Raw genomic sequence first — 24,740 nt, 5'->3', positions numbered from 1 at the left:
ACAATCAGATGTGGTAGGGGGAACAGAATACGTTTTTGCAAAATTGCATGCAGCCGGTGAAAAGAAGCACAAGTGCGGAGCTCCGATCATGAATATTCTTCCAAAGAAAAGGTTTGTTTATAATTAAATAGTTTATCATGGATGTTTGAAAATTACTTGAATTAAAAACAACGTCAATTCTAATGTATATGTATAATCACCATACTTCTAGAAACTATAAAATAAGGCTCCCCGTACTCTCCCCCGTGAGCCTTATTTTTTATTTACACTTTATTATTACTAGCGGGATGCCGCGCTTCGCGCGGCACCCCGCTAGGATATAAAAATCCTTTACACAAATATTTCGAAATGTGGGTGAGGGTGTTATACGCCTCTCTCAATATTTATGCATGGCGTCATAATTCTAACCCAAAATGAAGCTATTTCGCACGTCCACCACTACTTGCAGTGGCTGTACCCACCTCGTTTTGGGTTAGACAACGTACCTTATGCATCTAGAAACTATAAGGCTCCCCCGTGATCCTTATAGGGGTCTAATATGTTGGGCCTCCCTAACGTTACACGTTTTTCAAATCAGCGTTGATAGGTGAAACTGACCGTTAGCCAGCAATAACTAAAGTTTTTTTTGTACTACACTACCAAAACTTTCTCCACACACTCAATATACATTCATAATGCTTGCATTTCCTTTTTAAAAAACATCGTCAAAAATGACATTTTTACGTCCCACGATACACAGCGTTGCTACAGCACTATAAGTAAAGCGAGTTTTTGGAACATGCTGTGTGCCATAAATCTAATTTATCTACTGTTTTTTTTTTTCGGGGGGGGGCGGGGGTGGTAAGAGCGTAGGCCTCTTTTTAGTTTATTCTCATCTGAATTGGTCTTGTAAACTTTCTGGTCAATAGGCTGCATGTATAACGGGAGCACTTAACGTGAACGTCAAAAAAGTGTTTTGCAGGCAGAGATGCCAAGTCCAGAGGCTAGCTATGTGTGAGATTTTTCAAAGCTCAACCCCTATCCCCCCGGAAAAAAAATTGCCAGTTTAAGAAGGCCTTTTTAAATCGCCGCCCAACCTTTTTTTTATTTTTATTTTTTTATAAATAAATAAAACAATGTGAAATTTAATTGTGGACAAAAAGTGTTTCAAAATGCATCAAAAGCCTCCTCAGAATAATTAAAACTCACTTGAGGTACACAGGAGATGTTGATGGTTAATGTGGAGGTTCGATTGTGTCAGATTATATCCTTCCAAACTTGAAAAAAATAGACTAAAAATGATGTCCAAAATCAATCGCTCACTTCTTCTGCCTGTTGTGTCTTCGCTAGTGGAGCGCATTTCAACAAATTTGCTAAAAGAATCGGAACAAACTTGTGACTTATTCAAAAGGAAACTTAATGTCGTTTTGCATAACAACTTTGACCAAATGCAAAGCAAAGTTCTTTTTTTACAGCTTCAAAACAGCCTTTGACGTACGTGTATAAGTTTCACCATAGAGTAAGGAATGGTTTCACAATTCTACCTCCATGGTTAAACTCTGAAACTGCAACATTATACCTCCATGAACAGACCGTATTCTAAAACGGTATTGATGTACCCATTTGAGTTTACTGGCAAAAGGTCCAAGGTCGCCACCCACTGTCAACCTAAAGTGGTCCCACGGCGACCTTCTTCACCAAGCAACAGGTGGCCTGTCTCAAACCAGACAACACACCACTCACAATACACTGACCAGAATGGCTCTTTGTGTAAGGCCCCCCCCCCCACCCCCAAAATGTTATTAATTGTAAAGTTCCCTTAGACACCTTCCAACCTATAGCCGGCCCTACCCAATGTTTCCAAATTATTAAGCTTCCGTTTGATCCCATCCTTGTTCATCATGATAATTCTCATGCCGTTTGGAAGTGAATGCTTTTTTATTAATATTCTCCATTTAATCTTTTCAACAAATGAGTCACCCGCAGAAGGATTTCTAGGAAGTCTGATAACAACGTCGACCAGTGGTTGACACGGTCACCTGCGAAACATCAATCTACGGTACTTCATCCATTCAATGCAAATTCGGTCAAATTCGTGAGATTGGTTTCGGTTTTGTCCTGGCACCCAGCCTCTTCGACCCTTTCGACCCTGCCCGGCAATGAATGAACCAATCCGGAGAACCATGCTTAGTACAACACGAAAGTAACCTGACCAAAAAGGGCGGATCGAATGGCGGGTGGGCGGGCAAGGGGCAATGAATGAACCAATCCGGAGCACCATCTGCGAAACACTGTCCAATGAGTCGCCTGTCAGAAAGATTTCTAGGAAGTCTGGTAACAACATCGACCAGTGGTTGACGCACGGTCGCCGCCCAAACTTCCTCCAATCACATGACTTGTAAGTGCGAGTTTGGATCCGGGTTTTGCAGACTTGCAACCCGACGTCTGAAACCACACAAACGTATTGAATTCCACACAAACAACCGTGTTGGATTCCACAAGGATGCCATACCACTGGACCTTCTAATTTTCAATCCAAGATGGCGCAGGTTACGCTTTTAATAGTATAGATTATAGGGCAGGGGTATAATATTGGGTACGGTCAACTCGGTCCCAAGCCAACTCGGTCCCAGTCAACTCGGTCCCAAGTCAACTCGGTCCAAAGTCAACTCGGTCCCATGTCAATTCGGTCCCGTGTCAACTTGGTCCCAAGACAGGGAAGCTTGCACGGGCGGGAGGGAGGTCTGGGACTGCGAGGGACCGCAACCCAAGTTATTTGAACAATTATTATTTTTTATTTCTATTTGTTATTTATTTTCGACCAAACACTAATTTCGTACGTTTTTTGACTTCTCAATATGATGCTCAACGCTTTATCTTTTGGTCACTCGATCACCAATCACTGTACACCAGCCTACTCGCCGAACTGCCGAGCCACGACCGAGTTGGACTAAACCATTTTGTAGCAGTGCGTGCGCTGTTTGTTTACAATAATACCTTAAGCCCCTACGCACTGCCGCACGGGTTTGTAACACCCCTCTCACAGAATGGTTTAGTCCAACTTGACCGCGGCTCGGCAGTTCATCGATCTACATGTAGTAGGCTGCATATGAGAAGACAAAAAACGTGTGATGCGGCAGAAAAACAACAGTGAGTACCGAGCAGAAAATTGCATTTTTTGACGATGTTTTTTAATTTCACTCAACAAAAAGGAAATGCAAGCATTATGAATGTATATTGAGTATGTGGGGAAAGTTTTGGTAGTGTAGTACAAAAGAAACTTCAGTTATTGCTGGCTAACCGTCGTAAAACTTTCACCTATCAACGCTGATTTGAAAAACTTAAAGCGTTAAGGAGGCCCAAAATATTAGACCCCTATAAGGCTCACAGGGAGCCTTATACATGTAGTTTCTAGAAGTGATATGCAGCCTACTACATGTAGATCGACGAACGGCCGAGTCGGACTAAACCATTCTGTGAGAGGGGTGTTACAAACCCCAGCGGCAGGGCCCAACTTCATAGAGCTGCTCAGCACAACAAATTTGCTTTAAAACATGAAATTTCTTTCTTGATAATTTTGTTGTCTCCATTTGTTGCATATTGCTTCTTACTGATATTCAGCTGTTTTTGGTTGGTAATCATGTTATTATCATGCTAAGCCAATTTCTGTGCTTAGCAGCTCTATGAAATTGGGCCCCATGGCTCTGCTTTTACAGTAATCATAGAATCGGTGCTTAGGAGGGAATTCTGTGCTTACGTCAAGCGTGTTAGCAACAAATTTAGGCTTGTGGCTCCCCATTAGGCCTACTAGGCATTCTACACTGACAGTTACACAGCTAGCTCAGAAATAGTAAGCTCAGAATTGTGCGGTAATCAGAGCCATGAAATTGGACCCAAGGTGGTGGCTTGCCTCTATGTCTGTTACAGGACCGAGCTGAAGGCACGGTCCGTACAGCAACCAACCACCAACCAAGACATTACCACGCAGTGAAGATCGGGTCCTCACACTGTCATTCACATTAATAAATATCATTTCATGAAAAACAAATGGTTAGGCCTAATCGCTCAAAATGTGAGATTTTTGCTTAGCGTTTCTGTTAGGTGTTATTACTCATGTTCAATGGCTACATTTTACTGTCAACTGTGACCTCTGCTAAATGTAAACAGGACCATAATTATGGAAATACGTGCGCAGCTTTTTCATCAAAATTGATATTTTTCAGCCCAAGTTTTGTCCAATTAGAGTCAGTAAACTCATCAAGGTATTTATTTGATTAAAAACAGTGCGAGATACCAGACCCAACAACAATCATGACAATATAGACCCAGCGCTCAGAGGGGCAAAATAGGCCTGGGCAAAATTCACACATTCCCTGTGAATGGTAATGGACCGTGTAAATAAGATTGTGTATTTGCTATAGTATTGGTTGTTAAGGGTTTCTTCGAGTCAACAAAGGTATGTAGGGTGCTGCTTGGTGTCTGGCTGTATCCTTTTTTTCAAAATGTTGACATCTGCTGTTGTACATAGCATTTGGAAAGATCCATAACATTTTTTTTACACGGATTACAACGGCCTAGGCCCAGAGGTTTCAACAACAATTTTTTTAACATGGATATATAATAATAATTATGGATGAATGTGGAAGGAACTAAGGAAATTCAACAAATTTTCCAGTATCAACTACGAACTCATACATTTTTTGAACAAGTTTATGACCAATGAAAATGACTGTATTATTAATTATTTTCACAGTTTATTGTTTTATTTTATTTCTTTGCAATTGAACATTAAAGTATACAGCAAGGACTAGGGAAATATACGTATTTTAAATTTTACTAATTTTGCTAAAGCCACTTGCAACTTCATGTAATTTGTACTTGACGGGTAAATGTTTTTTTTGGAGGGCAGTACTACAACTACTGCCGTGCAACACATTTGTTATCTACTATGGAGGGCGGATGCCATAGAGCTAATGGTGGATGCCCAAGGGGCATACAACATAAATATTGACATATTCATATTTATGAGTTATAGTTTTTGCATGCATAGACTACCACTAGGATGCTTGGTTGCTGGAAAAAAGAGGAACAAAACCCATTTAAAGTCATGCCTTCTTGGATTTGCAACTTTGGCCTAGTTGTTTCTTTGGACATAATTATATTGGGAGTGTCCCATTCTTTGGTATGCATACTTTCTTGGTAAAACTTTTGTTTTTGTTTTATTTGATACCCAATCATGTCAGTCATCATAATTTGAATCTAAGATCCAGCAAAGTGTTACATTTGTCTTGAATTTGTTTAACCAATGGAATGTTTTTGATTTCTATTTATTTATAGTTGGCATGTAAGGAGCTATAAGAACATTGAACGAGTGAAACGAGATGAAGCCCAGGCAGCTGCAGAAGCAAAAGAGAGTCAGAATCGTGCAGCACTTGCAGTAAGTTATATTAGCCAATGTGTTCACGCACAGGAAAACACTTAACAATGGCAATAGAATCATCAATATTGACCAGCGTGATGAAAACACATACTGTTGTGAGAAAGTGTTATGAATTGTCAGCTGCAGTGAAACCTTGTGGGTAAGCTTGGGCGATATCACGATATTATCGAATATCGCGATACCAATTTGGAAACGATTTCGATATCGGTTCGATTTGGTTTTAATCGAAATATCGATATATCGTGATATATCGCGATATAGCATGATATTAATTAAATATCGCAATATCGCGATGTATTTCCTAGCTGAGACATCTTGCACCCCATAGGTTTGGAGTGAAACCAAAAGAATAGGTCATAAGAACACCCCTCTTGTGCTATGACTGTCTCTTCTACAACTTTCACTGGGAGTTTGAAGACTGATGATGTCAAATTTAATTAATCGCGATTATATCGAATATCGCGATATATTGTCGGCGATATATCGTGAATAAAATAAATCGATATCGCCCAAGCTTACTTGTGGGTTACTTTTACATTTACGTATTGATACTTGACACATGTATGGCTTAAACAAATCCACAAATTCACAAAAGAGTTCTAGTGCATTCTATAAAATAGATACCCCAAAATTACAACATTCTCATTGCTTCTTATAATAGTTTCTTAATTACAATTTTAGGAGCAGGAAGCAAGAACAGCCTTGTTACGAAGCAAAGCTCGCAATCAGTTAACTTCCATACCACATGATGAAGAGTGTCTCGCAGTACAGACAACTACAGATAACATATACAAGCATGTTGATCTCTTTACTGATCTCTCTTCTTCAAAAGTAAGTTCATCTGTTTTATAATGTAGTCATCTATCCTGATTTGATTTATAAGATGATTAATAACAATGATGGGAATAAAGTAAAGGAAATAGTAAAAAAATAAGGGATTTTGGGGTTAGACTTGAGAACAGAGCAGAGCTCAAGCAGAGAGCTCTTTTAGAGGACCAGATTTAGACATTTTTTTCATGTTGAGTCACACAAATTGCAAAAGTTTGTTTTATTGTTGATTCTTGTTTATTGGGTGGTTATTGATGACATATCCAAAATCGGACAAGAGTTTCAAGCCAGAAGTGACCTAATTTGCATATTTAAGTTAGGTGGTAATTAGCAATCTTTAAGGTCAATTATCTCTCAAACTATTCATTTTATGGACAAGGTTTGTGTTAGAAGTGAATAGAAACCTGACCTTGACAATCTGAAAAACATATTTGTATACTCGATTGACCCTTTCCAAATAACTAGGTCAAAGGTCAAGGGGTTAAACATGGTTTTCTACACGCAAATGCATTTTGCAGTGTAATAAGTACCATGAATGAATTCTTCGGGTTGGATGAATCCCCCTGTACCAATTGACCTCTATCAATGAAATAAAATTCACTTAAATGACCTCTCTAACTAGCTAGGTCAAAGGTCAAAGGTCAAAGGTCAAGGTGTTTTTTCTTCTTTTACTTTGCTTTGAACACCCAGCAGGGTGGATACATGCGCATTACAAGTCTTATTATTTTTAAGGTGTCAACTTCATGTGAGTAAAAAAAATCAACCAGAGCTGGATTGTTGTCCCTTTTCTCTGGTTAGCAGACCGCCCCCCCCCCATCATCAGGTTTGCTTTGCACATTGTCATTGCACACTTTGGTCTGCAAGTTAACCCTGTAGTAGTGGTACCTTGAATCATCAAATGTTGGGTTTGCAACCATGCCGAGTGGACGCAAATAAAGGTTTATTCTGACTCTGGCTGAAGATTGACTACATAATTGTGGTTTTTTTTAGGTGTTCTTAAAAACTGCAATAGGGGTGGCCTGATATAGTTTCATTATGCTGATGTATGTTTTAGTTCTCTGTCGGTACGTTTGTCCCTGTGTCCATGGCAAACGTTGAAGAAAGCAGCCACCGTACATAGACGATAGACACACCTGATGCAATGTCATGTATTTGAAATCCATATCTACTGTAGACACTCAATAGTGATTGCCGTCTCTGCCATACCTCACTTCATTGTTCTGTCACTGATTTGTTTGTTGCTCTGTCATAGCTACTCAGCAGCTACTCTGAGTCAGGCATCGTCAGCAGCAACTTTGTCCGTTGTGCTTCACCCATCTCGCTGTTCATGTGTGCTTACACCACGCTCTTGAGGTATAAGTTGCCTCCCCGGTTGTTGCCTTCCCGGTTGCCTCAACCATTGTTGCCTCAACCATTGTTGCCTTCCCTGTTGTTTCCTCCGCCGTTATTGTGTTGATCCCCCTCCTCTTGCCCCTCCCCCTCGGTGTTGCCTACCCGGTTGTTGCCTCCCCAGTTATTTGGTCCTAAGTTGTTGCCTCCCCAATGTTTGCCTCTCACCCCAGTGCCTCCCCAGTTGTTGACTCCCCTGATGTTGCCTCCTCTGATGTTGCCTTGCCTGTTGTTGTCTCTCCTGCTGTAGCCTCCCTTGTTGTTGCCTCCCCTAATTGTCTCCCCTGTTGTTGCCTCCCCTATTTTTGCCTCCTCTAATTGTCTCCCCTGTTGTTGCTTCCCGTTGCCTAATACCCTGTTGATGCCTCCCCTATTTTTGCCTCCCCTGCTTTGCCCCCTTGTTGTTGCCTCCCCTGATGTTGCCTTTCGACCTGTCCTCCCCCATGTTGCCTTCCCAGTTGGTACCTCCTCAGGTGTTGCCTCCCCCTCTGGTGCCTCCCGTTGTTACCTCCCAACCCGTGCCTCCCTAGTTGTTGCCCGCCTGTTGTTGCCTCCCTGTTGTTGCCTCCATGTTGTGGTTGCCTCCGCTTATGTTGCCTCCTCATTGTTGCCTCTCCAGCTGGTACCTTTTTAGATGTTGCCCCCCCCCATTCCTCCCAACTTGTGCCTCCCTTTTTGATGCCTCATTTAACTTCCTTAGAGCACTGTTAACTATACTGATGTTGTGTGGCCATCTTCTTCACAAGAATTGTATCATGTAGAGCACCATCCCCCATACACTTTCCTACTGAGCATGATAGGTGGCCGTATTTACCAGCATAGGTCCTCTCTGCCGTCAATGGTTATTTTGCTATACTTAGAAACTACCTTGGAGGTTATTAGATAAGCTATCGCCCCGGTGTTTGCTTGACATCCATAAGTAGCTGAGCTTCATTAAAGGGCAGACAAAGACTTTTCTCTTACAACTTGCTGAGTTCCATGACTAACCAAACATAAAATGCAAGTACTTTGGCAAATTTTCTGATACAGTCCAGTCTGCACATGCGGATGCTAAACCGCATTGAAACAAGCTGTGGTGTTGAGGACGCATCACAAGTGGTCTTTTTACAGTGGTATTTGTATTTTGCTGACCTTTGACCTTTGATCTAGATGATGACTATATAGGTCATATGGGACAGGGTGGAATCATTCAACCCAAAGAGTTCATTAATTATTTATTACACTGTCATGGTACCATGTACAATGCATTTGAGTGGAGAAAACCAATTAACGCATGTTTAACCCTTTGACCTTTGACCTAGTTATTTGGAAAGGGTCAATCGAGTATGCAAATATGTTTTTTTAGATTCCCAGGGTCAGGTTTCTATTCACCTCTAACACAAACGTTGTCCTTAAAATGAGTAGTTTTAGAGATAATTGACCTTAAAGATTGCTAATTACCTCCTAATTCAAATATGCAAATTAGGTCACTTCTGGCTTCAAACTCTTGTCCGATTTTGGATATGTCATCAATAACCACCCAATAAACATTAATCAGCAATAAAACAAACTTTTGCAATTAGTGTGACTCAATAGTCTAAATCTGGTCCTCTATTATTAAAATAGTTATGTTAAGAGACATCAATTTACTAGAGCTCAACTTGTCATTTGTCTGTTGTGAACTTCAACTTCAACTTCAAGCCCTCCCGATGAATACTACTTACTATACTATTCCGCACATACATGAGGAACCAAAGGACCCAAGCACAGCCATCAACGTTACAATAACATTAACAGTAATTTATTTGCTTTGTTCTTTGCTGATGTTCTGATGATTTAAGTGCACAATAAGTTGAGTAACAATGTAGCACCATAATGTGTAAAAGTCTTTGGAGCAAAGTATTTGTTAGACTGGAGTATTTTGCGGTACAACACTGCAAAGTGTGACAATGATATCAGTGTTTAAATATCAGGTGTCAACCTAAGTTTGAGCACCAAATGCAAGTGGAATACCATTGCAATGGGTAACAACAGAGAAAGTGGATAATGTAAGGGAGCTGATGGAACATTTTTGGGCAATCAAACTGGTTGTGATATTTGGTTGATTGTCTTAGAAACTCAGGCGTTCTCTAGAAGAGGTCTTCATTGTCTGCTTTCACTGAAAGTAACTTTCTAATTTATTCTTGGAACCATTATCCCTCCAGCCTCAGGGAGAAAAGAACAAAGAGCATGAACAGGAGGTCAAAGCAGCTCAGGAAAAATATGAGAAAAGTATAGGTCTACTAACCTACCTAGGTCAAAGTTCAACTGAAGCACAGACTACAAAGCCTTGGTATTTCAAACCACCAAACCGAGGCTCAGAGAAAGATAATTTGGAACAGAGGTATGTATGTGAACATGATTTTATTAGACTATAAGCCAGGGTCTTCAGATTTGAACACTTTGTATTGTAGTATTGTTCTATTTGACATAACTAGCCTAAATACATGTAGGTGCAATATTAATACGAAGACACTGTTAACACTAGATCCAGAAAGGTGAATCAGACCCGGGTCTGATTCCAAATACAAAAAGATTAGACACAGCAATTCGATGTGGTCATTTCCTGTTTTGCTACAAATGCACGGTTTTTGTTTGTGCTTTGGTGTCTATATTTTTGTGCTTGTGGCTTTGTTTTTGTGTCATGCACAGTGCTCATGGAGTGTGCATTAGTGTCCCTAAATACATGCATCGTTACACTCCGAGCTTGCCATGTTGCTTTATTTTGTTACATGTTTTGGGGAAATCCAATGATTTTCAAGAGTGAACTTTACAAAATATCTGACAACTTGCTCATTGAGAAGACGTACACATGTTCTTATAATCACGTTCAAACATTTGCTTTTCTTAGTTAATATCTAACTGGTCAAGCACCAGTACCATTGTTTGGGTCGGAAAACTAGGTTTTGTCAGGTTCCCTCAACAACTTTACAACAAAAGTACAATCAATTGCTACAATTAAGTGATGGCAGACTGATTTACTCGGCGTTCCCAGTAAATCAGTCTTGAGTTATGGATGCACGCTTTATAAGAAGCCACTATCATTATTGTTATTAATATTATTATTGTGTATCATGGGTAAAAGGTCCTCATCACACAGTGCCTGCCTCATGACCCACAGTTGAAGGCTGAGGTTATTTGTAAAGCAGAAAAGTTGTATTCAGTGTTTATGGTACAAGATTGTATTTTTGTGAAGCTGCTGAGTGTGTTTCAAGTTTTAAGTGGTATTGTCAAAGGTCCCAAACTGCACTGCATTCTTGAGTAATGCATTCTATTTTGTTAAGTTGATTCTTTCTGAGAAAATGTTTGGGTTTTTTTTTTGGGTGGGTAACCCTTTGAGGGCGCACCATGTTGCGATTCACCAAAATTGTTTCCTCAATGATATAATAAGGTGTATCATATCTTTACTTTGTCACACGGTCATATGGACAGTCTGCTGCCAAGACTACTTTGTTTTAATACACTTGACTTACGCCAAGAATCTGCATACATGTATTTGCTTTTTACCAATGAATCCAAGTTCACCAATGAGTCCAACATAAAATGACATGGGATGGCAAAGTATCATACCCATCAAATTAATTTTACCATTGAGGAATTATTTAAATAATTTTTTTGTAACTTTTAGTTGCACTGATGTTAAAAGGAAGGGCAGTCTGGACCCTATGATGGAAATGGAGAGATATCTTGGGGTAAAAGAAAGGCCCACCATCAAGCCAGAAAAGACAGTGGATGTGAAGAGGGTTGTGTCTCCTGGTGGCATTCTGTCATACTGTAGTACAACGGGTAGACACAGTACTAAGAGTAAGTCTTCTACAAACCCCATCAATCATATTAAGAGATTAAGACCTCCAACGAGTATTGGGTCAATCAGTTACAACTTTGCTCAAAAGAAACAGTAGAATGTTGTAATGGCTGCATTGTTATAATGTATTCTAATAAGGGAATCAATGTGTGGTGAAGAGGTTTTCAACTATGGTTCAAACCCGCGCCGAGGCCTGGACTTGATAATTTTACCTAGACAAAGTCGAGGTAAATTATCAAAAACCAGGCCTCGGCGGGTTTAAACTACTAGTTGAAAACTGATTCAACACACTTTGATTCCCATTCATAAATACCTTTTCGGTCAAAAAACATCAACACTTCTCGGTCAAAAGGTAAAATAAGTGCAAAAATTATAATTGTTAAATGATTTTTTTCATAAGCACAACACCCCTCCAGCTATGAAATGCCAGGCCCTCGGGTAAACAACTCCTTATAAGGAGATGATGTGCGCGTCGCGTGTATTGCGTGATGTAGCACAACTGTTTCATGAGTTGCTCTCGACCAATAGGAATGAAGAAACTGTCTTATAAGCGCAGGTGCAAGCGCGCGTGTCACGCCCATGTTATAACACTTTTTACTGGTGTTGTATCATCCGCTCAAACAACCCCTCGTGATGCCCTCTCAACCAATCAGAATGGATAAACTGTCTTAGGTATTTATGAATGAACATTAAAGGTACACTGTAAAGACACTATAGAACGTATTTAATATGACGTCACGCGGCTCAAATATCTGACCTACAAGATGGCGTCTGTGCGTGTGCGTGCGTGTTTGTGCGTGCATGTACCGTAGAAATCAAACTGGGAATGTTGCATGCTGCGTGCTTCGATGATGTATGCGTTTGGACGCGCATACAGTTTGCCCTACAAGATGGCGACTTTTCCTAGCAAAAAGGGTTATTCAATACGGTCTGTTGGTAACTACTCAATTAATTGTTAGCATAAAAAGTAACTTGGTAACAAGCAATGAAGAGCTGATGACAGCATAAAACAGTGCGAGATACGCCTCCCTCTGAAGTAACGTAGTTTTCGAAAAAGAAGTAGTTTTCCACAAAAATATTTGAATTTTGATTTTGAGACCTCAGAATTAGATTTTGAGAACATGGAAGGTATAACATCCCAAACAGGTATACCTGTTCTACCTGTTATATTTTTAGGTATTCAAAGACAGCGCTGTAGCCACGGTGGGCGGCGGTGGGCGGGCCCGCCCAGGACTGACAATTTCCGCCCGGCACTTCAGCTGAAAAATAGACTGCCGCCCACCACAAAATTTCCCCCCAAATTAATAAAAAATTAAAAGTTCTACTGATATTGATCACATTGCAAGACTAAAATGTCATGTTTTTTCGTGTTTTGTCATTTTAATTGCAGTTTGTAGTTTGTTTGAGCCAGAATTACGAGCAATTAAAACCTCAAACGTGTTTTCCCATGTAACTTGCCTCTTGCCATCTTGTTAAGTTTTCTTCGTGAAATGTGCCCTGACGTTTTTATTGAACGAAACTATAGTACAGTGTAGAAGGCGTACCGTCTATACAGGCTGACAGCAGTGCTGGTACCGTGCACATGTACACGATGTATGTATTGTATACGTACATGTGGTGTACACCAGCGCGCGCTAGTGGTAGACCCATGGTAGACCCTAGAGTGCACAACATGTACAAGTCTAGTCATAGGTTTTCGCGGGGATTTCACTTATTCCATGTACACACAAACAGTATCGCCACACAACAGTACAAGGGGGCTGTGTAAAGTCTAGTGTACGAGTTCGCGTGTCCCGGATGTAGGCATGTAAACACGTTCGCTTCGTCCACATGTGTGACAGCGCGCTGGGTTTTTAACTTGAATGAGATCTGTGTAAATTTTAAGATGGCCTCGCAACGTACGGTAAGCTGGACGACTTTTTTGGAAAACGGGAAAAGATTGGAAGATGATAAAAAAGTATCTCGTGCAGCTTCAGTTAGTGCTGAGAATGAAACTGTACCTGAGACAATCAAGACAGTTACTCCACCTTCAAAGTTCAAGTTCAACTTCATCGCGGCGGGATTACAACAAGCAAACAGCAGAAACTATTTCAAAAACAGTCTGTTCACAACAAATGCATCACAATTATTTTGTATTAACACATTTTTGTAATAACAATTGTCATTATACTTAAAAATTGTGATTCTTGAATCTTACATAATGTGCATTTGGCACGATTGGAATGTTAATATTTAGCCCTAAAAACAATCCTTACAACAAAGTACGTGCGCACTGCTCGCAATTTCTGACCAAGTTTAAATTCAGCTGCGCCCACCACTAAAAATGTCCTAGCTACAACGCTGTTCAAAGAATTTCCTAGAAAATGCGATACTTCAGAGAGGATAAATTATGTTTAATGCTTTGAGATGCCTTAGTATTGTCTCATTTTGTCAAATACCAATGGTCTGCGACAGGTTAAATGAACAAACTTGTCAAAAATGTGTTATCAGGTAGAACAATTAGAACAATTTTGCTGAAGGCATACATGTATGAGTGTTGCGTTTTTATTTTATATACATATAGTACACAGTAGAGTTCAAAGACGGTATGAAGTTAAAACAAAACTACTTTACTTTCCTCAATCATAGCACCAAGTTAGACATTATAGGAGACTAGAAATGATATTATATGGATCAAGTCTCCTTTGGAATCGCACCTTCGTAAAATACTCAAATAATACATTTCTTAAAAACAATTCTTTTGCCACTGCTTTCTTATGTTTCATTTTTCACAGCAAACAAACAATGTTACAAATACCTGAACTAACTCTATGTATAACTCCTGTTGATTTGTAAAACAGGAAGAAATCATCCAAGTTCAGATGACAAGAAGAGGAAACACCACAAGCATACACATAAGAGTCGACATAAACACAAGAGCAAAACAGACAAAAAAGAATCCAGCAGAAGGAGGGAAAGAGGCCTACATCATGACATGACCGATGATAACAAGAAATGTAGTCATTGCAAAGGGGACAAAGTAAAGTGCAAAGAGAAAGATTACCAGGGACCAAATATACAGCAGCTACGAGCAGAGAGACTTAAACGTGAAGCAGAAGAAAGATTAAAAACAAGTCGCTTACTGTCTGGTCAGAAGATAGCTCAAACAGAGAGATTGGGACCTAAAGAAGATATAGAAGATAAGCCAGGACACTACAACTCACAGTTCCATCCAGAACTCGTTTGTAAAAAGCACAAGCCTTTTCAGTTCAATATGATTTGATGGTAGGTGTCATATCCAAATGGTTTACTTTGTTGGACCTCACAACTGCAATTGATCATAATTCACCAGCATGGTTTTTAAATTAAATTCATACAGGTTTTACAATCAGTAAAATGATACCAGTCAATGACATTTTGTGCTGTGATTTGTGGGCTTCATTTGATGCCTTTACTCATTGTTACACACTTCTTATCACTATTTCAATACTGTAAAAGTAAACAGAGCTGAAGTGACAATTACAAAGTTACTTTGGTCATTTATCTGAAACTGTGTGCACTTCCTGAGTCTGGTTTCTGATCTGCCATGATGGTGGACTAGTGGCAACCCGAGTCTGGAATAATGTGAACTCCTCTAGATGAATGAAAGGGATCTTATTGTATACATCCCTCCAGTCTGATGCTGCAGTCTTCTTATAGCTAGCAAGCATGACATGTAGGGCTGGCCTGCATGCTGAATATCTGGACGGAATAAGAATGGCGGCTTGTCAGTCAGATTTAGCAATTAATCGAGATGGAAGAGAAATACAAAACTTTATATAAGGAAGGCACACAAGAGAGTTGAACACTTGGAAATGGAAATTTGTGTCTTTTGTCCTGACAAAAATATACCCTTTTCTTTTCTGTTGTAAACCATTTGTAATTTTTCAGTTGTTTGAGAGGAAACTATACTTGCACACAAACACAACAGCAAATATTTGAGCCTTCTTCAATCTGCTATTTTGCACAAATCTTTAATAAGGAAACCCAGGCTGTGTGGAAACTTTCTGTCATATTGGCTTTTATATTCTTAAGAGTTTTTATTTTTATTTTTATTACCTTCGTTTTACAAACACATAAAAAATGACATTGGTGCAAAAGGGAAGCCCGTACAGGCACACAGGCCCACTAAATGGGAACCCTTGTGTACACATCAACAACCAAACGACAAGAGACAAGCACAGCTACGAGTCTTCTCGAGAGAAAGAGTGCACATTTTCTAGAACAATAGACCCTTCTTATGGGACGTCACTATTTTATTGCGCGCCGGAACTAGAACTGTGCAAACATTGGTACACACTCTGGGTAGTGGGTATGTATCCTACATGACCACAGTATGCCAGCATGGCAGACCTTACATGTTGCTACAGAAATGGCACATCAGTGAGAAGAGTCTTTTCAATAAGTGTCAAAATTATAATTGTTTGGTTAAAAAAAAAGATGACTGTTTTGTTTTAAAGGCACTGGACAGTATTGGTAATTGTCAAAGACTAGCCTTCACAGTTGGTGTAGCTCAACATAAGCATAAAATAACAAACCTGTGAAAATTTGAGCTCAATTGGACATCGAACTTGCGAGATAATAATGAAATAAATAAACACCCTTGTCACACGAAGTTGAGTGCGTTTAGATGGTTGATTTTGAGACCTCAAGTTCTAAATCTGAGGTCTTGAAATCAAGTTCGTGGAAAGTTACGTCTTTCTCTAAAACTATGGCACTTCAGAGGGAGCTGTTTCTCACAATGTTTTGTACTATCAACCTCTCCCCATTGCTCGTTACCGAGTAAGGTTTTATGCCAACAAATATTTTGAGTAATTACCAATAGTGTCCACTGCCTTTAACCAGGGGGTTTACAAAAAAATATGACAAACGGATGTTGATGCAAGATACAAGTACTTACTTATCCATTATGGCTTTTTGCCAGTTGAGACAGGTGCCAAAGTATATACTGCTTATAACTTGTAACACCATGAGATTACAGCAGTGCTCCATAACAGCTACTAACTCATCCACTTCTTTGATCCTAGGAAAAGTCAAACCATTAGTTGTTCAGTCTTTATCTGACCTGTCATTGACCTTCCTATTCATTCAGCCTTTACCAATTATTGATTTAATCTGATTGCAGTGTATGGGTTCATTGTTCTATAAGATATAGTTGATGTTAATCAAGTTGTATGATAGCCACCTGTTAAGTTCAGCTGGAGGTGGTGTGCACTTGGTTTTGAAGTTCCCAGCGCATTATTAGCGTTTGTGTTACACTATGTATCCTTGCTGACTGGTGTATTTAGAATATTTACTTGATACTCTAGCGAATAGATATATGTACTGACATGTAAAAGCTGCCACATCAGTTTTATTCTTAGATCGCAATTTATCTTTTTGTGAAAAATATGTTTATTTTTGATTTACTTATTCTGGTTGTGAAGCCAAGGAAAAGCACCTTTATCTTTGTAGCCAAGAATCCCATCAAAAGTTATCTCAGTTTTAACCCTAATGCACTCAGGTAGGGACTGAAAACCCAATTCAGGGGTGGAAGGCGCTGAAAGATACAACTACGCCAACCGAACTGCCCAGTTTCTGTCACTATATCAGTGTGTTTATTATAATTATTTAACAATATCTTACTTTCCAGTTTGCGTTATGAGGCAAAACCTTGTTAGCCTCGTGCAGCATTTCAAACTCTGTAGGAGACACTTCATGTCTACAATCTTAGGCTGCTCAAACCTGCAAGCAATATTGATCTTGTATCACTTGGGATGCTTGTGTGTTGAAACTTGAAAGGGTAGTGGAATAATACAAGCCACAGTAAACATTATACACATTTGGGTAGATTGTAATGTATTGTTAGTGCAAGTATAAACAAAGTTGAATTTGTTCAAGAGCAACTTCAATAGTAGATCACATTAACCTGTGATAAAACACTGAGATAATATCAACTGAAGAGAAGCTATTTACAGTCGGCTGTGGTCAGTACCTAGGTAGTTAGTGGGATCTACAAATTAATCAGCAAAGTTGAAACAAGTTTAGGCTTACCTAAAATCTCGTAGCTGTTTTGCATATGTCATTGCCTGACACAGATTCTGAATGAAGAAACACTGATCATATGGATATGGTCCAAGGTGAGATAGAGACAATGATGTGAGCATTGTGCATCCCTTAGTGATGGATATAAGGCTGTATCCATGGAGGATACTTGGGATTCCAGCTAGTACTAAAGATTGAAGATAATGCCATAGAGAGATGCAAAGTAGGCTGTCTTCTGGCTCCATAACATCACCACTATAGTAATATAACAATAGACATGCATGTAACAATCATTGGTAACCGATTGTCAAATATGTTTCTATAGTTGAAGATGTTTAGTAACAACTGGTGTTATAAAAATAATAAGCCTCCACTTGTGTCGAGTCTGGACGAGGCTAGTTCTCAAACTTCAACTTGACCTTCCTGGAGCCTCACTTGTGTCTTTGATTTCATCATACACAAGTAAAGAAGTTCAATACTGCATCACAAAAAACTCACTTCATGGATCTTGAGCAGTGAGGCCGTCAGAGGGCATTTGTTTTTCCCATGCGGTTTATGTTGATAAAAAGGTGATGCATCCATCCATGGATTGGGTCAAAGCTGAATATTTTTAAGGTTAGCTGTGAAATTATATTTTGTTTTAAACGAGCAAACAAGTATTATCTTTGTTTTCATGACCAACCATTGTATGGCATCTTCATCTGCCGGTGCTGCCGGAGGACTCAAGACGGAGACGAAACCAGTCTTAATGAGCTCAAAAGACTGAATCTTTCTACAACCAATGACAAGACTTGACAAGTCACTGCTACAGACAACACAGCTGTTTAGCTCATCCAGCTTTTTCGTTAGGATGAAAAACATCAATGTTATAAGTTTAAAAATAATGATGTCTCTTGTATATAAATTGTTGTATGCAAAAACAACGTGTTCAAGTAACAAAAGCTTTGTGTAAATTATTGAATGCACATGTATGTACATCTAAAACAGTTCCTATAGTGTCTTTCACTACAGGCGATTTAGTTGTATTAAAACTCTCAAAGGTAATGCTCTGCCATCCATTTTAAATAAAGGCAGTTTACAGTAAAAGGAAAATGTGGTGGTATGAAGTATTTGATTTAGGGTTCAAATGTGTATAAAGTACATGAACTTACTTTGTGAGAGTGAATCAAATATAAGTGATTGGAGTTGCTGGGGATGCAATTAAAGAGTTAATTGACTATCTACCTTGTTTGTCTCGATCCACTGAGATCCCTGGACTCTTGAGCATCTAGAACACCTGATACATAGAACGACAATCAATCATGAGATTTCAAGATCATTACAATTTGCTTCCATTTTTATCTGATATTATCCCCACATACTGAGAATAAAGACAATACTTTACTTAAAGTAAGATACCACAATTTGTGTAGGTTTATCAGGACATGGGAAAGCAACTTTGAGACACGTGACATGCTGATGGAAATTGCCATCTTGTGGGCAAACCTCACAAGTTATCAAGTATAATGTTGAGATTTTGTGTATAGCTGATGATGAGCCATTAGTTTCACATAGCTGATGATGAGCCATTAGTTTCACATAGCTGATGATGAGCCATTAGTTTCACATAGCTGATGATGAACCATTAGTTTCACATTTATTTTGTGAAGCCCAATGTCAATGAACTTACTTGTTAAGATTGGAAGAGTTCAAAGTACTAGATTTGCGTGTGCCTTGCTGGTGGCTACATGTCGGCTTAGCAGTTGGTAGTAGATGTTGCCTCTCTGGTAGACCACATACAGGCATTGATACACTCACTAAACCTACCATAATAGGTAATAAGAACAATAACGAGCACAAACAACCTGTGAATCTTGTGTGAATATGTCAACACAATTTATGCTTATAGTATTTTTGGTTTTAAAACGCCCTAAAATGAATTGTTTTTATAAGGTCAAAGAGATGGTGCAGTCTGGACTGAACCAGAATTCAAATTATTTTTGCCTAAATTTGATAAAAACTGGTGAAATACAATGCTTAGCAAATAAGCGAATTTGTTGTAGCAGCGGCGTAAGTTGAACCTCACAAACAGCAGGGCCCAATTTCATAGCTCTGCTTACCGCCGAATTCTGCGCTTACGATCACGATTCCCCGAGCTTACGTGCAAGCGCCGAATTTCTGCGCTAAATAGCCATGTAAGCGTAGAATGCCTAGTAGTTAGTACGTGGAGTACGCGCGCGCAGAAGCCAAAATTCGCCGCTAACCCGTGAAATACGCTTGCCGTAAGCACAGAATTCCCTGCTTCCGTAAGCGCCGATTATGTGCTTACGGTAAGCAGAGCCATGAAATTGGACCCAGGTTGTTGGTTTAACAACTAAGAATGAGCATCGGCAGTATGGATGACATTTCTCAAGATATGAGGGAGTTTGTATTGGCTTAGTCACGGCTTGTGGCATTGATGCATTGATATTTTATCTTGATATGTCACGACAGTGGCAGAGAAGGGACTTGAAATCCCTAAGCTATATACTCTTGCACAGAGTCAAGGTCAAAGTGCGCATGTACTGGACATCAATCGGGCTCTAGTGATGGGGGGCATGGTTAGTCATATCATTACGGCGTGGGGTCCGGTCTCTTTTAGGACCCCTGGACAAATTTAGGTGTTAGGTGCTCTGTGCAATTTAAAGCCATTATACACTTTCGGAACAGAAACAAAAATCACAGATTTACAAATAACTTACAGGGTTTACAGAAGGTAGTGGTAAAGGACTTCTCTTGAAATATTATTCCAAGAAATGCTTTACTTTTTGAGAAAACATTAAAACAATATCAATTCTCGACAACGAGAATTACGGATTTATAGTATAAACACATGCCATGACACGGCGAAACGCGCGAAAACAGGGATGGGTTTTCCCGTTATTTTCTCCCGACTCCGATGACCGATTGAGCCTTAATTTTCACAGGTTTGTTATTTTATATATAAGTTGTGATACACGACATGTGGGCCTTGGACAATACTGTTTACCGAAAGTGTCCACTGGCTTTAAGCTAATAAATAAAACTACCAAATGATTCACTTCTAAATAGATCCAAGTTGTGATACAGCATTTAAGAAAACTGTCCACTTATGACGAAGCTTATCCCTGTTTCCGTCATGACTTTATGTAGGTCGTTTATTAGACAAAAGTAATATATGAGTGTACCAGGTAGCAGTGCCAGCATCTGACAAAGTTGATTTTCTTGAAGATGGGGGTGCATTCCACTTATATTGAGGTATTTAAGTGGTGTCTTGGCATGTATAAAGACGTGGAAAGCAGACAGGTCCGTCCACATATCTCCGTTCTTGACCTAAAAATAAAAATACAACAGTACAGTCAATTTGGTGAGATATTTTAAAGAAAGTCACACAAATGACCATTGTAATCATTGCTCCATGTTGTAATACACCCAGTAAATGATGTGGTCTGATATTTTGCCGATTTTACCACAAAATGAAGATTTTTAAAAGCTTTATAATATCTACTTTTATAGATTTGAGAAAGTTATGCTCACATTTGTTTTGTACTGAACAGAACATTATTCAGCTAAATGAAAGTGGTATATGACTTCAAATCTAAAAATAAATGTTTGTCGAGATCCCGCCATTATCTCTTCACGTCCATCATGTTGTAACTTGTATGTGTTTTTGTGCTAATTGTCTGTGGCATGTGCGAACGTTTTCGTATCTACTTTTTTTAACTAACGTCATCAGTCAACATTTGGTTGGAGACAATTTAACAAAGTTTCGCAAACAAATAAGGCCTACCGTTTTCAAGACATCGGTGCAGAAACTAATATTCAATGTTTCCAAATGTCGGCAGTTTTCAGCCACTGCATTTAAGTCTGTAAAATTCACATTCCCAGCAATGTTCAAATACTTAAGACAACTAAACTCTATTGTCTTGAGATCTGGCACAAAAGTCATCTGTAAGGATGTCAGGCAAGGTGATCCGCCATCTTTCACCTCACTGATGGGCAGCTTAAAACAGCCGTCTGCTAACAGCACAGTTTGTTGATTGGGTGAATACTCCACAGCGTTTAAATTCATGCTTCTGTGACTGCCAAGAACCCTTCGTCCAATCTTAAAATGGATCAGATTTTGGAATGAAACGACGTCATTTAAAGGCTTCGTACACATGCACTCCTCCATGCAAGTTTCCCGATAGGCCGCATTTATACTAAATGCAGTAAGGTTTGGACAATATTCTGCAAATGGTATCTCGTTGATGCACTTCTTGGGGCTACATAATATATGCAACTCTTGAAGTTGATTCAACGTTCTAGCAGCTAATTGGCTGATACTACCATTGATGCCGGCATTTTGACTGTAAGACAGCCGACGGAGTGAGCTACTGTAGTGAAGGATACGATGTAATGTTTCAAATTCAACAGCCGTGTTGCTAATGCCAAGATGCACAAGGTTTGGTAATCGAAAGTCGAGAGACGATAGATCTTCTTTCGTTAGCCAGTAACAGTTGGATATGTCTAAAGATTGAATGGTGTTCCTCCAGTTCAAGAGTATTTCCTCTAGAATACGTCTTGTAAGATAGTAGCATTTGCTTAAGTTTAAACTTCTGTTATAGAGAAGAGAAGAAAAAAATGTTATCTTTCATACAGCTCTTCTAAATTTAAATGTTTTCCTGCGTTTACACATGCGACACTAATTCAGCGTTTCTTGCGGTTATATGCATCTTGATAAACCATGCAGGGAGGAAAATCGGGTGGTCTTCAAGAAACAAAAATCACCGGAAAAGAAAGGTACACAAACAAATAATAGTTTAGCAAAAAGGGTTTAGTGGCCGTGGTTTTGTCTTGAAAAACCACATTTTTGTATAGTCTTAGATTTTTGTGAGAACAATATCTGCAGAATTTTGTTGATTATGCTAATTTGCGCAGCGAAGACGGAACACAAAAGTAATATCAGACCAAACAAAATCAAGTCTGAAATTAAGAGTGAAGTCGTAATTTTCTCCACTCTCTGGTCTGCATGCATTCCCCAATGGACTTTTAATTACTTGGTAGTTTTGCGTTATGAATTAGTACGTTAAAGACAGTGGACACTTGGTAATTACTCAAAATAATTGTTGGCATAAAACCTTTCTTGGTAACGAGTATATAGGGAGAGATTGATGGTATAAAACATTGTGAGAAACGGCTCCCTCTGAAGCGCCACAGTTTTCGAGAAAGAAGTGATTTTCCACGAATTGATTTCGAGACCTCAGATTTAGAACTTGAGGTCTTGAAATCAACCATCTAAACGCACACAACTTCGTGTGACAAGGGTTATTTTTTCTTTCATTGTTATCTCGCAACTTCGATGACCGATTGAGCTAAAATTTTCACAGGTTTGTTATTTTATGCATATATTGAGATACACCAACTGTGAAGGCTTGTCTTTGACAATTACTAATAGTGTCCACTGCCTTTAAATTTGTGGCCCGCCAGAATTGCGTTTTGGGTGGCGACCCCAGCACCCAAGCCCAACTGATCAGCCTCGTCACCGCGCCTCAACCGAACACGCGAAAACGCTCAACCGATGACCAATGTTTCTGGTTGGGGTCGCCAAAACGCATTCCATGTAAAATCAACTTTATCTGTTTGCTTTGGGATGGCTTTTGCCTGCACCAAAATTAAAGTGCAGTGATCTTAACGGATTGAACTTTGACCGAATTAATTCAACGTATAGATCAGACGATGCATGCCTTTATGTATATTAGAAACTTTCAGGCATATACTGCGCTTACAATCAGTTATGATTCAATCATTCACAACAACTAACGTTTTGGCATGTTCTATAATGACGTCTCATTCATAATAGGGTTAACAAAGTATGACGTGTGATATTTTCAACTTGTTGGTTTAATTCACTATGCACATATTCACCTATTTATTTTGTATATCGAAGTTACTTAAGATTATATGGTTGTTTTTCTCTCAATTAAGCTGTCTGACAATGAATAACAAAGTGTTTGCCCAAAATATTCAAAAAAATATTTCGTAAGGCAAAATTAGTGATTGTATTAATTTAAAGGCAGTGGACACTATAGGTAATAACTCAAAATAATTATTATCATAAAACCTTACTTGGTAACGAATTGGGAGAGGTTGATATTATAAAACAGTGCGAGAAACGGCTCGATCCCTCTGAAGTGACGTAGTTTTTCCCACGAATTTGATTTTGAGACCTCAGAATTAGATTTTGAGGTCCCGAAATCAAGCATCTGAAAGCACATAAGTTCGTGTGACAGTGGTGTTTTTTCCCCACTATAAACTTGCAACTTCGTCGACCAATTGAGTTCAAATTTTCACAGGTTTGTTATATTCTGTGCATGTTGAGATACACCGAGTGAGAAGCAGTCTGTTGAGAAGACTGGTCTTTGACAATATTACCAAAGGTGTCCAGTGTCTTAAACCAACAAGTAGTTATACTGGGATTTTCGGTCACGGTATAACAACCCCATGTATTCCGATTCAGAAGAAAAATAAGAAACCAACCTGAAAAGCGAAGGGTCATTGGCTAACCTGCCAAGGTGACATCCAGGCCCCAGTGAAGTCAGTGTTAATGCGTCACTGATAGGTAGAAAACTAAGAATGGTTAATAGGATTTCATCTGGTAAACTGTCTAATGTAAGAATACTGTTGGTACAGATTCCAGTACAGTCGTTAGGGGAGGCAGCCATTTTGCATTGTCCGTTGTCCATTGTTGGTAGAATTGCGTATTTCCCTAATCAAATAAATACTGGTCCAAAATCCATTTCGTATATAGAGCGACTGTAACCAGAAAGATTAAAGTTAATTTCTACCGCACAACAGGAAAATAGAATTTGGCAAAGGACCCTGAAAACTATCGTAACTTGCTTGTTATGATGTAAATGAAGTTAGAATAAGCATCCTACGAAATCAGTTCGTCTGAAATCCCCCAATATAAACTTCTGAATCTGAGATACGATTCGAGCGTGAATGGTTTCTCAGATTTGTGAGGGTTCGTCACGAAGCTGCGGTCAGGATGCAGCTAATTCCGAGTTCTTGAACTACCACGGCACGGCATTTGGAGTATGAATGTTTGACACCACAAAATGGCCGACCGTGTTTTTAGTTCGCAAATGAAAGGAAAGTTGTGTGGATCATTATAGTCTACTTTTAAAACAGCTTTCTATGCATAGCTTTCCAACCATGTACACTTTTCATAGACCAACTCGCCCGATCCAAGGCAACGTT

The 24,740-nt window shown here is 39.3% G+C and overlaps 2 protein-coding genes across 2 annotated transcripts; one reads left to right on the top strand and one right to left on the bottom strand.

Annotated features, from left to right (window-relative positions):
• The first annotated feature begins 20 nt into the window (after positions 1 to 20).
• On the top strand, positions 21 to 14,939 carry LOC139934827 (leukocyte receptor cluster member 1-like). The gene is made up of 6 exons (XM_071929230.1): positions 21 to 111; positions 5,317 to 5,416; positions 6,101 to 6,250; positions 9,820 to 9,998; positions 11,283 to 11,458; positions 14,300 to 14,939. Exons 1-6 carry the CDS (start codon positions 89 to 91, stop codon positions 14,719 to 14,721), a joined length of 1,050 nt encoding a protein of 349 aa, XP_071785331.1. The 5' UTR covers positions 21 to 88; the 3' UTR covers positions 14,722 to 14,939.
• A 35-nt stretch (positions 14,940 to 14,974) lies between these two features.
• Positions 14,975 to 24,216, bottom strand: LOC139934826 (F-box/LRR-repeat protein 18-like). The gene is made up of 10 exons (XM_071929229.1): positions 24,018 to 24,216; positions 21,289 to 22,096; positions 20,687 to 20,831; positions 19,171 to 19,303; positions 18,726 to 18,777; positions 18,184 to 18,338; positions 17,511 to 17,756; positions 17,103 to 17,201; positions 16,378 to 16,500; positions 14,975 to 15,179 (listed from the first exon to the last, which is right to left on the bottom strand). The coding sequence occupies exons 1-10, from the start codon at positions 24,200 to 24,202 to the stop codon at positions 14,975 to 14,977; spliced, it is 2,151 nt and encodes a 716-aa protein (XP_071785330.1). The 5' UTR covers positions 24,203 to 24,216.
• Positions 24,217 to 24,740: the final 524 nt, after the last annotated feature.

The sequence above is a fragment of the Asterias amurensis genome, chromosome 3 (genome assembly GCF_032118995.1).
Source record: "Asterias amurensis chromosome 3, ASM3211899v1".
NCBI lineage: Eukaryota > Metazoa > Echinodermata > Asteroidea > Forcipulatida > Asteriidae > Asterias > Asterias amurensis.
The sequence above is the reverse complement of the archived record's forward strand: the minus strand, read 5'-3'. Positions and strand labels throughout refer to the sequence as shown.

What these genes read in the sequence shown, in the direction of transcription:
- LOC139934826 (XM_071929229.1), bottom strand. Translation starts at nt 24,202, where the DNA reads ATGGCTGCCTCCCCTAACGACTGTACTGGAATCTGTACCAACAGTATT. An exon ending in GATGAAGATGCCATACAATG is followed by an intron (nt 17,757 to 18,183) that starts GTTGGTCATGAA and finishes ATATTACTATAG; the next exon opens with TGGTGATGTTATGGAGCCAG. An exon ending in CAAAAAGCCATAATGGATAA is followed by an intron (nt 15,180 to 16,377) that starts GTAAGTACTTGT and finishes TATTCCGTCCAG; the next exon opens with ATATTCAGCATGCAGGCCAG.
- LOC139934827 (XM_071929230.1), top strand. Translation starts at nt 89, where the DNA reads ATGAATATTCTTCCAAAGAAAAG. An exon ending in AAAGATAATTTGGAACAGAG is followed by an intron (nt 9,999 to 11,282) that starts GTATGTATGTGA and finishes TGTAACTTTTAG; the next exon opens with TTGCACTGATGTTAAAAGGA. An exon ending in GGGTAGACACAGTACTAAGA is followed by an intron (nt 11,459 to 14,299) that starts GTAAGTCTTCTA and finishes TTTGTAAAACAG; the next exon opens with GAAGAAATCATCCAAGTTCA.